The following is a 13,503-nucleotide window of genomic DNA, read 5'->3' on the forward strand; positions in this document are numbered from 1 at the left end:
TGCCTGTGGAGTCAGAAAAATAATGTTGTTTTCTCTTTGAATTAAGATTATTTTTTCTGCCTCCATTAGCAGATATTTGATCTTGTTTTAAGCACAAACTCACTTCATTTTGATTCATTTTTCAGTCTTAATATCTTCAGTCATTTCTCTTCTCCAGTAAATGTATCTTGATTTAAGAATGTTTAGATATTTGTGCTGAAAAACAAGACCGAAACACTGAGGAAGAACATCATTTTTAGCAGTGTATGTTGTTTTAAACCCATCTTCTGTTTTTCTTGTCAGTCGTTCTGTGTGAGAAGAGCAGCTGAACGTTCTCCAGAAATCTTTCTTTTGTGTTCTACAGAAGAAATAAATTAAACGACGAGCTGAATTGTCCCTCAAGCGCTGGCTTTGGTGTCTGTGTTGTTTTGAGCTTCTGTAAGTGATGAATGAACACACGTTTGGTCTGTGATGAAGCTGCTGCGGCTCTTTATCTGCGTCTGGAGCTGATAGTGGCGTTAAACAGTCCATCAGACACGGTTCACAGCGCTGATAGAGACTGACGTCCACACAAGTGCAAACATACAGGGATCCTTTTCACGAAACATTGCTGTTTGTGCTGAAAAACCAGTCGAGAACTTTAGTCAGTCTATCTTCTTTTCTAAAGGAAAGCAGGAGAGTTTTCATATGAAAAATGAAAATATTTCTCCCAATTCTGGCTCAAAGTACCGGCCAACAAAGTGAACTGATGGCTGAATAAATTCTAGTGGTCACTCAGTTTCTATCATGTAAATCACTTCCATTTTTTTAATTTGTACACTAACCAGAGTGAAAAATGAAAAGTATTTGTCGAGACAGAGTTCATCAATGGCAGGGATTTCTGAGAATGAGCCGTAAAGGTTGTGTATTAATCAGCTGCTCTGAAGGCTCTTATTGTTCATTTCAGATCCCAAAAACAACCGAACATCTCTGAAGCATAATAAGCTTATTACAGCATTTTATGAACTAATATTATTGTAAGTGTTCCTCTTAACTTGGACCTTTTTAAATGAAAGAATAACATGCAGCTGCTGACAGTGTAAGTGCTTTCATGTGGTTTATCGCCCCTCGTGAGCACAAGAGCACATATTTCCACCAGTGTTATTATTCTAATGTGGTCATGATATCAAAGTTTGACATGGCAGTCCTGATGGTTTTCATAAATGCTTTCGTGAACTCGTGAACTCGTATGATGTTTGGAGCAGAACGCAGAACCGCTGAAAACAGCATTTGACGCTGATGATGTTTCTCTGGTTTCTCCTACCGTACGGCTCCTCCGAGACGCTCGACCTCTGCGCTGATGCTGCTGACATCACAGTCGTTACGCTTTAATATGGAAGCACATTTCTGCCACATCAAAAAAAAATAAAAATCATGCTTTGGTAAAACAAAATTATGACATAAAAAGTTGAAATTATGACAAAAAGTCAGAATTATGAGATTAAAAAGTTTAAATTTTATATATATATATATATATATATATATATATATATATATATATATAAATATAGAAATATATTACAAACACTAAATCATAATTATATTAGTGAGTCAAAACTATGACAAAAAGTCAAAATTGTCATTAAAAAGTAGAAATTTTATGACATACTGAATCATAATTATGAGATAAAAAGTCAAAATTATGACAAAAAGTTGAAACTGACAAATTGAAATGGACAAAAAGTTGAAATTATGATTTTAGAAAGTTGAAATTATGACAAAAAAAAAATCAAAACTGACATAAAAAGTTGAAATTATGATGTCAAAATTGACATTAAAAAGTGACATCCTAAATCATAATTATGAGATTATAAAGTTGAAATTATGACAAAAAGTTGGAATTATGAGATTAAAAAGTTGAAATTATGATGTCAAAATTGACATTAAAAAGTGACATCCTAAATCATAATTATGAGATTAAAAGTCAAAATTATGACAAAAAGTTGAAACTGACAAATTGAAATTGACAAAAAGTTGAAATTATGACAAAAAGTCAGAATTATGAGATTAAAAAGTTTAAATTTTAAATATATATATAAATATAGAAATATATTACAAATACTAAATCATAATTATATTAGTAAGTCAAAACTATGACAAAAAGTCAAAATTGTCATTAAAAAGTAGAAATTTTATGATATACTGAATCATAATTATGAGATAGAAAGTCAAATTTATGACAAAAAGTTGAAACTGACAAATTGAAAATGACAAAAAGTTGAAATTATGATTTTAGAAAGTTGAAATTATGACAAAAAAATCAAAACTGACATAAAAAGTCGAAATTATGACGTCAAAATTGACATTAAAAAGTGACATCCTAAATCATAATTATGAGATTATAAAGTTGAAATTATGACAAAAAATTGGAATTATGAGATTAAAAAGTTGAAATTTTATGATACTAAATCATAATTATGAGATTAAAAGTCAAAATTATGACAAAAAGTTGAAACTGACAAATTGAAATTGACAAAAAGTTGAAATTATGATTTTAGAGTTGAAATTATGATATCAAAATTGACATTAAAAAGTAGAAATTTTATGACATCCTAAATCATAATTATGAGATTAGAAGTCGAAAATATGACAAAAAGTTGAAACTGACAAAAAGTCAAAATTATGATTAAAAAGTCAAAATTTTAACATACTAAATCGAAATTATGACAGTCAAAACTATGACAAATTGAAATTATGTGATTAAAAAGTTGAAATTTTATGACATGCTAAATCATAATTATGAGATTAGAAGTCGAAATTATGACAAAAAGTTGAAACTGACAAATTGAAATTGACAAAAAGTTGAAATTATGATTTTAGAAAGTTGAAATTATGGCAAAAAAATCAAAACTGACATAAAAAGTCGAAATTATGACGTTAAAATTGACATTAAAAAGTAGAAATTTTATGACATCCTAAATCATAATTATGAGATTATAAAATTGAGATTATGACAAAAAGTTGGAATTATGAGATTAAAAAGTTGAAATTTTATGATACTAAATCATAATTATGATTAGAAGTCGAAATTTTGTCAAAAAGTTGAAACTGACAAAATGTCAAAATTATGATTAAAAAGTCAAAATTTTGACATACTAAATCTAAATTATGACAGTCAAAACTATGACATATCGAAATTATGTGATTAAAAAGTTAAAGTTTTATGACATGCTAAATAATTAGAAGTCGAAATTATGACAAAAAGTTGAAACCATGACAAATCGAAATTGACAAGTTGAAATTATGACAAAAAGTCAAAATTTTGACATACTAAATTGAAATTGTGATTTTATAAAGTCGAAATTATAATTAAAAAGTTGAAATTTTGTGACGTACTAAAACAATATTGATACATAATTATGATATTAGTAAGTCAAAATTGACAAAAAATTGAAATTGAGATTAAAAAGTCAAAATTGATGACATACTAAATCAATTATGAAATTAGAAAGTCGAAAATTATGACAAAAAGTCGAAATTATTTGATTAAAAAGTTGAAATTTTATGACATACAAAATCATAATTATGATATTAGTACATCAAAATTATTACAAAAAAATTGAAATTGAGATTAAAAAGTCAAAATTTATGACCAACTAAATCAGTTATGAGATTAGTCAAAACTGACATAAAAAGTTGAAATTTTATGACATACTAAATCATAATTATGATTCTAAATATAACAAAAAGTCAAAATTATGACAAGTTGAAATTATGACATAAGTCAATTCTAAGATTAGAAAGTCAAAATTATGACACTACAGTAAGTCATTATGAAATACAAAAAAAAAAAAAAATGATGGCATAAAAAGGTCAATATTATGTGATAGAGACAAAATGTTAAAATTACTTAAAAAGGTCATAATTATGGCTTTTTAAATTATAATTATAATTTCAACTTTTGATCTCATAAATATGCCTTAGAATGTCATAATTTAACATTTATACATCATAATTATGATGTACAAACCTTGATTTTTTTGTGGCAGGAATGTGCTTCCATACTTTAAAGCTGTAATGAGCGGCGTAACGAACACACCGGCCACATTTGTCATGTGAATAAACCGTGCGATATAATCTAGACGAGAAGAGGCATTTCTCACAGACTCTATATGTTTCCAATTAGACTTTTTGGAGACGTTTAAGAAAGTCTGACTTTATTGCTAATTGGTTGTGAAAGTGTGACCTCAGAGCGGCGAGCAGGAAATTCCACAGAAAGCAAAAGCCCAGGCGCTGAAAACCCACGGGCCACTTTCACATGTATGTTTGCAAAATAATAATTCTCATCTGATCATTTGTTTGGCCTCTGCGGTTCACAGGTCTCCGTTCCCATGGCCGGGTGCCGTGATTGATGCTGCAAATCTTAACTATTTGTTTTACAAATGTGCAACGCTCCCCTGGGAACAATATGCAAGAACTGGGAACGTTCTACTGTCTGAAGAATTATTAAAATAGTTGTGCAAGAGAAAACAGGTGGACGCTTCCACTTTCACCAAACCGCAGACGAGAACGTCAGTCGATGTTCAACGTCAGGAAATAAATTCTCAACATTGTGCAGTTTAATGTGACGTTTCCCTTGAGAGTGACACATCATTCATCAGCTTCTCTCACACAAACTCCCAGAGAACAGAGAACGTTCTCTCAAAGTTATGAACAAACCTCCTTCCAGTAACGTTAATAGAACATTCATTCAACGTTGTCTTTAATAACATTCTCAAAACATCAGCACAAAAATATTATCTGTTTCTGAAACATTTTAGTTGGACGTGCATCTTAACATTTTTACATTATAAACTACTTGTTTAAGAACGTTCCCATAATGTTTGTAAAATGGAATGTTACTTTAAAGGGGACCTATTATGCCCCTTTCACAAGATGTAATATAAGTCTCTGGTGTCTCCAGAATGTGTGTGTGAAGTTTCAGCTCAAAATACCCCACAGATCATTTATTATAGCTTGTCAAATTTGCCCCTATTTGGGTGTGAGCAAAAACACGCCATTTTTGTGTGTGTCCCTTTAAATGCAAATGAGCTGCTGCTCCTGCCCCCTTTCCAGAAGAGGGCGGAGCTTTAACAGCTCGCGCTTCGGTCGCTCAACAACAACAAAGCTGGAGAATCTCACGCAGCCAAAATGAGGATTGTCAGTAACGGTGTTCAGCCTTACATTGTTCAAACCGGAGTCGACACTGATGGAGAGACTCAGGAAGAAGTTACAACTTTTAGACGTTTCTGAATGGTTAGTGGATAAATGTATGTAGTTGCTGTGGAGTTGATTCAACTCATCCACTAGCATGTGCCGTCATGTTAATCTTTTGTGTTGAATTGACCCTCGTTTGTGAAGCAGTCCGGCGTAAAATGACGGCATTTACAACAACAACTCTTCCTCTTCTCTAAAGCAGCCCAACATGGCCACGCCCCCTTTATTGTGTGTTCTCGGGGGCGGGGTTTATGTAAATTTTAGATTTAGTGATGTCACCAACCCAGGAAGAAGCTCGTTGTAGTCCCTACCAGCCTTAAAAAGCAATTTCTGTAAAAGAAAATATCTCTCTTTGCATTGAACTTTGAGTGTCGTAATTTTGCAGATGTTGTTTATGATCAAACAATTATATTAACATTACACACTAATCATAATCAACCACCCCTTTAACGTTTGTATATAAAAAAAATTTTTTTTTTTAATATTTTTAAAAAACTGGATATTGTAAACTTTCAGAGAACCTTTAGAAATAATGTTTTCATAACTTAATGGAAACATTAACAAAATGTTTTTCGAACATATTTTTGTTCTTTCCCAGATAAAAATATTTTTGAAGAATTTTGCTAACATTCCCATTAAGTTATGAAAACATCCAGTTTTTTACATTTTTTGAAAACACCTTTTCTTGGTTTTGTGAATTTTCTCATTCTTCAAACATTATGGGAACGTTACTTTTGAATTCTCTGAACGTTCTGAAACAAGTAGAAACACTTAAAAAACGTTAGATGAACGTCCAACTAAAACACAACATGAACAATGTATAAATAATTGTTTTTTCTCCTATATGACAGGGAGGCAACCACTTGTTTTATACCAGAAGCACAAATCATCCACCAAATCCATCGGTTCTGGTGTACCTCAAGGTTCGGTCTTGGGCCCTCTTCTTTTCAATATTTATACTTTAACAATTGGACAAATAATCAAACGCTATGGGTTTAACTTCCACTGTTATGCTGATAACTTATTTTAGCACACAGTTTGTGCTTAAAACAAGAACAAATATCTGCCAATGGGGTCAGAAAAATAATCTTGTTTTCCTTTGAATTATTTAATGTCTTTGAATTTTCTGACTCCATTAGCAGATATTTGTTCTTGTTTTAAGCACAATTTTTAAATTTTTCAAGCTTATTATCTTCAGTCATTTCTCTTATCCAGTAAATGAATCTTGATTTAAGAATGTTTAGATATTAGATACAAGAGGAAGAACATTTTTTACAGTGTAGCTAACGCTCTCTGTCCGCTGGTTCGTCACTAAACGCCCAAAAGAACCTTGAACTATAATAATTATGTGTAATTGGCAGCGCAGGGACTCTGAATAGCAGCAGATTTTCCAAAGACTACAGTCAAACTAGGGGGCCGGTACTATATTAAGACCGTAAGTATTGCTCTAATAGTGGGCGGCAGCAGACGAGCCAAACAAAACACAACAAAGCCAGAAATGTTCGGAATAATGTTGATGTAATACGCTCCAATCATTTACCCCGTTTATCAGCGGCACGGCAAACAAACACACGAGCGCTCGAGCGCCACATGAAAGAAGGGCTCCAGCCTGAAATCGGGGAAAAGGTGCGCGGCCTAATAAATCAGATGGTGCGCGGGTTCACGTGCTGCGGGTCAGATGTATAACCCCTCGACAGCTGCCCGAGACGCGCCGGCGCTGGGGGACGTGACCTTCCCCGCAGACACCGCAGGGGCCCGGGGCCCGAGAGCCACCCTGATACATCACCAGCGGCCGAAGATGGATCTCACGCTTCTGCAAGAACAAGGGAAGAGCGGAAAAACTCACTCTTGTGTTTATAAAGAGGAAAACAGAAGCCGCTCCTGCGGAAAAATATGTTTAAATCAAGGTGAATTATTGTACACTGAACGCAAAATAATATCAAATACAGTCAACCAGTTTAATGTTAATCAAAGTTCGGTCATTACTTTATTCACAAGAACATTTTTTGGCCTGTTTATGTACAAAAATGTTGAAATCATGCAAACAGAAGGTGGATTTGAGCCGAACACATCTTGAAAAAACAGCACAGCGTTTCACATGATTCATAAAAACAAAATAGATTCTGTGTGTTTAGAAAAGGAGCACATTTCCATCGAGTGGCTTTGGTTTGAGTGAAACATCATAAAGCTTCATGACTTTGATTAGAAAGTGTCTCGTAATCATATTAAAGCTCTGGAAACTGAAGATATAAAGTTCAGTAACAAAGTAAACGATCCACATTCAGTCTGCTGTGATTCTCTTTACATGGTGCTTCATACGGAGTTGAAATATTAAATAATATTAATTGTCAAAAGTGCCATACAGCATGATATGGGAGAAATATAATATTCATAATTTACATTTTATACAAAGAAAAGTCATTTTTGGTGAAGCAGTCGCTGCCCTTGTACGTCATGCTGCTGAAACGGTGCGATTACACAGACGTGGAGCGATTCTGTCCGATCGACCCTGAACACACACGTCCTCATAAAGCAGTCAAACACATCTATATATATATATATATATATATATTATATATATATGAATCAGTTTTCGTGTGCTGGACAGAACCTCGACACTGCAGAAAGAGCTGCTCTTCCTCAGGACTACAGTCTGGTTTTACTGAACAAATGTCTTGTCCTGATAAACGTGTGTGTGTGTGTGTGTGTGTGTGTGTGTATTTGTGTATATATATATATATATATGTGTGTGTGTGTGTGTGTGTGTGTAGTATTTTTAATTGAAAATTTTAATATCTAAAGACACGTTCACTGGAAATGCAAAATGACGTGAGACGAGAAGTCTTATTTTTGAGAAATTGATCAAAATGAAGCAAGTTTATGCTTGAAATGCTTAAAAATATCTGCCAATGGAGTCAGAAAAATAACCTTGTTTTATCTTTGAATTAAGATCATTTTTCTGACTCCATTGGCAGATATTTGTTCTTGTTTAAAGCATTTTGATCAATAATATCTCCAGTAAATGAATTTTTAAGAATGTTTAGATATTTCAGTAACTCTTTACAATAAGGTTCATTTGTGAACATCAGCGAACTAACAATGAAAAATATTTATATTAGTTTCAACATTTACTAATACATTATTAAAATCAAAATAATATTATTTAGCTGACATGAACATGAATTGTGTTTTTATCAACTAATGTTATCAAAGATGAATAAATACTGTAATAAATGTACTGAATAAGTGTTTCCAGCGTCGAGACGTGTCCTGAGAGAGAGCGTCAGCTTCTGCAGTGTCTTCTGAACACAGTCTCATTTGACTAACTCATGAATAAATAATCTCCCCAAACCTGATGGCCCCGCCCCCGCCCCGCCCCTATCTGTGCCAGGATCAATAACTCTTAACATCTCACTTATTTTATTACTGCTTTTGGTTTTCTGCGCGTGATTGAGAGTTTCTCTTAGGAAATCTTTGGTTTTGCTTAAGTGTCCGTGACATTTAATCATGATTTTCCCTCGCCGTTTAATTCCGGCCGGTCAATCAGTTAATCCACCTCGATTGATTCGCTGCTCTCGCTGATGGGTTTGCACTCGTTGGGCATCCGCTGGTGTCTGCTGAGCTGAGTGGCCTGCGTGAAGCTGCGGTCGCATCGCTCGCACCTGCACACACACACACACACACACACACACACACGCGAGTCAAACAGAGCGGCACAGATGAAACCACAACTGACACTTGAAAGCGGTGGGAAGCGTACGGGCCGGAGAGGTGTAATTGCGAGTCCTGATGACGACGACGACGGGCTTCACAACACAGAGAGCTGTCAATAATGTGAGCGGATGGGCGGCCCCTGGAGACGCCTGTCCAGAAACGCTGTCACTTACCACAGATAAAGAATAAAAGCAGCTCTGGCGAGGCTGCTGATCAAAGAGAGTCGCGTGTCTTTATTCGGCTGGAGCAGGTCTGAGTCTCCAGAGTCTGAAACTGAACATCAGCACAGCTATTCACATTCATGCATCCGGCAGATGATTTTATCCAAAGCGTCAAGATTTACATTGATTTGCATGCATTCCCTGGGAATTGAACCCATGACCTTCGTGTGTCGCGAGCGCTCAGTTGTTTGAGCTAAAATAATAATGTTATTCTCCATATACATACTCTCTAATATATTAAAGAAAATCATGTGTAGTCATTTCTTTTTTAATTGTTTTTTTATTTAATTAGAAATTTACAGCTAAACTTTCAAGAAATTGATTTATTTAATTTTATACACACATATATATGTTTAATAATTTAATATAACTGTATTTTTAAAAATATTATATATATATATATATATTTAAATGATAAAAAATGAGAGCTTGAATAAATATTTAAAATAAATATTTAAAATATAATTATAAAAAATTATATATATATATATATATAAATTCATATTTATTTTTTGTATATCAATTATATATATATATATATATATATATATCAAAATTACATAAATATATATATAGAAAATAATATTTTTAAAAATAAAATTATAAAAAAACAAGAGCTTGAATAAATATTTTAAACAAAATGATAAAAATTATATATATATATATATAATTTCATATAGAAAATAAATTTAAAATAAAATGATAAAAAATGAGAGCATTATATATATATATATATATATATATATATGTATTCATTAATGTTTTATTTTTTGTATATAAAAGTATACATATCAAAATTACATAAATATATATATAGAAAATAATGTAGTTTTTTAAAAATAAAATTACAAAAAATGAGAGCTTGAATAAATATTTAAAACAGAATGATAAAAAATAATATATATATATTAATATTTTATAATATAAACTTATTTTTGTATATAAAATTATATTTATTATATATATAATTCTAAAATGATGATTATATATATATATATAATTAAATAAATAATACAACTAAAAAAAATGTAATAATACAAAATAACATTATCCTCTCACATTCTCAGTCATGCATGAATGTTGTTTAAATGTAAATCATCTAAATACATTTAAATAAATGTAAATAATGTAAAATATCTGAACCGAGATACATTTACTGGAAATGCAAAATTACATGAAACAAGAAATGAAGTGAGTTTATGCATGACATGCTTAAAGAAAAATATCTGCCAATGTGATCAGAAAAATAATCTTAATTGGAAGGGAATTTTTCTGACCCCATTGGCACATTTTTTAAGCATTTCATGCATAAACTCACTTAATAATATCTCAATATCATACATCAGTCTCCAGTAAAATGATCTTGATTTCAGAATGTTTAGATATTTGTGCCGATAAAAGCGTCTGCTACAGTAAACGCATGAGTGTGAGTGTGAACGAGCTCTCGATGCCGTTCGATGTGTTTATGATCTCCTGACAGACGCATTAAACTGAGGAACAGCCTGATTCTATCAAGCAGATCGGCTCGATCAGAAGAACTCCGGCTTATTGACCGACTAAAGATTTCTGTGGCGCTTTCATTATTGTCTTTGTGCTCTTCGTCTCTGGAGCTCCTGAAACGCTGATGACACGTTTGTGTTTCACTGATTGCTTATTAGATGCTTGATTTGTTACTGGAAGAGAAGAGAAGAGCGGTGAAATCAGATGTTCTGAGCTCGACATCTCTATCTTCACTTCTGTAACACTGAACAACAAAGACATTTACTAATAATCTGAACTCTAGTGGTTCTGGGTAGTGTTTCTTCAGAGCTCTACTCTGTGAAGCGCTTGTTGAACTAGTTTGATTATTTTAAAGAAAGCGTATGATAATATTCTCATGATGAGGTTTGAGGTGTGGCGTTTGTCTCCAGCTAAAGTGTGACAGAGCAGGTGAACAGTGAAGGAAGCAGTTCTAGGAATCGATGGTACTCACTGTTACTTACTTGAAAGGCTTCTCCCCGGTGTGTGTGCGGATGTGGTTGTTGAGGGTGGTGGCGCCGGCGAACGCTCGGCCGCAGTAGCCGCACTTGAAGGGCCGGTCGCTGGAGTGCGTGACCACGTGATTGCGCAGCTCCGACGGCTGGGAGAAGGACTGGGAGCAGTGTCCGCACTGATACGGTCTGAAACACAGAGCGCAGAGATCACGGGACGTCCCGATGCGGTTACCATGGCAGCGTGACCCTCATCAACACTGGGGCAAGAACACAGTTCGGGCCATCGATCAATATCTGCAGCCGGTCGCCACGCGGCTCTGAGCGTCCCGTTCGAGAGCCCGTGTCTGTCAGATAATGTGTTCACATTCAGAAACAACTAGATGAACTGATGATGCGCTTCTGTCTCATTATTCATTTGCTTGAAGAAGAAATACTGAATCGAGTTGATCTCAGCAAACAAACATCTGAACTCACTGATGAAAACAAGCTTTACAAATAAAACACTCATTTTAAAATGCTTTTCTGTGAAGCGCATTAAAGTGAGCAGATCCTCTTACAGTCTTCTGCTGGCGTCAGTCTCTGTTATGAGACAAAAATCATTGTGAAAAATAAAAGAAAATAGAAAAAATAAAATAAACATTAAAAATAATATACAGAATATATGTTTAAAAATCTAAAATAACTCTTTCTCTCTCTCTATATATAAGAATTTTAAATATACATTTTATTTTTTAATGAATTTTTCTCAATCATTATTTTTCATAACAGAGTACAAAAGAAACTAAATATTTAATATATATCTTGTTTTTGAAAAAGATAATAAAAAATATTTTATATATTATTATAATATATCTATTTTTAAAAGTATATAATTATATTTATAAAATAATGTAATATAAATTAAATGTCTATTTATGTATCTAAAATTTTAAAAGATTTTAAGAGGAACAAAACATTTATTATTTATATATAATTACATAAAAATTGTATAACATAATATATACATATGTATATATTATATTATATATTTATCTATGCATCCATCCAAAAATGTCAAAATTATTTTTGATTTTTTTAAAAAAAAAAGAAAAAATATTAATTAATAAGTCTCTGTTATGAGACAAAAATCATAATAATTGAAAAAAATAATGAAAAATAAAATAGAAAAAAAATAAATATTAAAAATAATATACAGTATACGTTTAAAATTCTCAAATAATTCTATATATATATAGACACTTTTTTTTAGAATTTTAAACATACATTTTCTTTTTTTATTAATTTTTCTCAATCATTATTTTTCTCGCATAACAGAGTACAAAAGAAACTAAATATTTAATATATATCTTGTTTTTGAAAAAGATTTTTTTAAAGAAAATATTATATATATAATATCTATCTATCTATATGTAGTATTTTATATATTATTATAATATTATATCTATTTTTATAAATATATAATTATATTTATAAAATAATTTAATATATTATATATCTATGTATCAATCTAAAACATCAAAAAAATATTTTTTAAATAAAAACAAAATATTTAATTATATTTATATATAATTACATAAAAATTGTATAATATAATATATATATAGTTATATGTTATAATTATATATATATAAAATATGATGTAATATATTATTAATCTATCTATGTATCTAAAATGTCAAAAATATTCTTTAAAGAAATAAAACATTTAATATTTATAATTGCATAAAAATTGTATATCAACATTATATATATATATGTGCATCTATCTAAAATGTCAAAATTATTTTGAATTAAAAAAAAAAGAAAAAATATTTAATATACAAACAAACAAAAAATATATAAAAGTATATAAAATTATATTTAAAAGGTTAAAAAAAAATGTTATATATGTTAAATAAAATAAAATTTAATTTATAAAATAATGCAGTGAGGTGGAAACTGACGATTTTTTGACAGTTTCTGTATTTAATGTCGGGGTTTCCTGAGAAGAGCCTCCACTGTCAGCGTAATCAAACTGAGCGTGTGACTGAAGTTTTTCTGTTTGCAGACGCAGTGATGGTGAATATCTTAAGATGATGAATGTGTGTGGAGCATTAACTACAGCAGCACTTGTGATTAATGTCGGGTTATTGTTTATTGCTGCAGCGGCCGGTGCAGGACGGGCCTGGACATAAATAACCCTCCGGACCTCCAATACTGCACTTCCAAAACCTTCGCCAGGCCTGTAGTGGAGCCATCTTACAAACCATATTCGGTGCCATTCATATTTTCACCACCGAACACTAAAAGCGCTTCCTCTAGGTGTCTTATTTTACTCTTTCAGAAGCAGAATATTTATTTGAGCTGGTTAATTCTGCTCGATATCGTAATGAATCGCTCTT

The 13,503-nt window shown here is 31.8% G+C and overlaps 1 protein-coding gene across 3 annotated transcripts in view; it reads right to left on the bottom strand.

Annotated features, from left to right (window-relative positions):
* Nucleotides 1-8,606: 8,606 nt before the first annotated feature.
* The window catches only part of prdm6 (PR domain containing 6), a 30,090-nt gene continuing 25,193 nt past the window's right edge, over nucleotides 8,607-13,503 (bottom strand). For 2 of the 3 annotated variants that reach the window (XM_051902790.1, XM_051902789.1), the window contains 2 exons: nucleotides 11,132-11,308; nucleotides 8,607-8,876 (listed from right to left, as the gene is read on the bottom strand). In XM_051902790.1, the coding sequence (XP_051758750.1) occupies nucleotides 8,762-8,876; nucleotides 11,132-11,308 (292 nt within the window). In that variant the 3' untranslated portion in view covers nucleotides 8,607-8,761. Of the gene's footprint in view, nucleotides 8,877-11,121; nucleotides 11,309-13,503 lie in introns of all 3 variants that reach the window. The other variant, XM_051902791.1, reaches the window with a different exon arrangement.

This window comes from Ctenopharyngodon idella, chromosome 8 (assembly GCF_019924925.1).
Source record: "Ctenopharyngodon idella isolate HZGC_01 chromosome 8, HZGC01, whole genome shotgun sequence".
Lineage (NCBI taxonomy): Eukaryota > Metazoa > Chordata > Actinopteri > Cypriniformes > Xenocyprididae > Ctenopharyngodon > Ctenopharyngodon idella.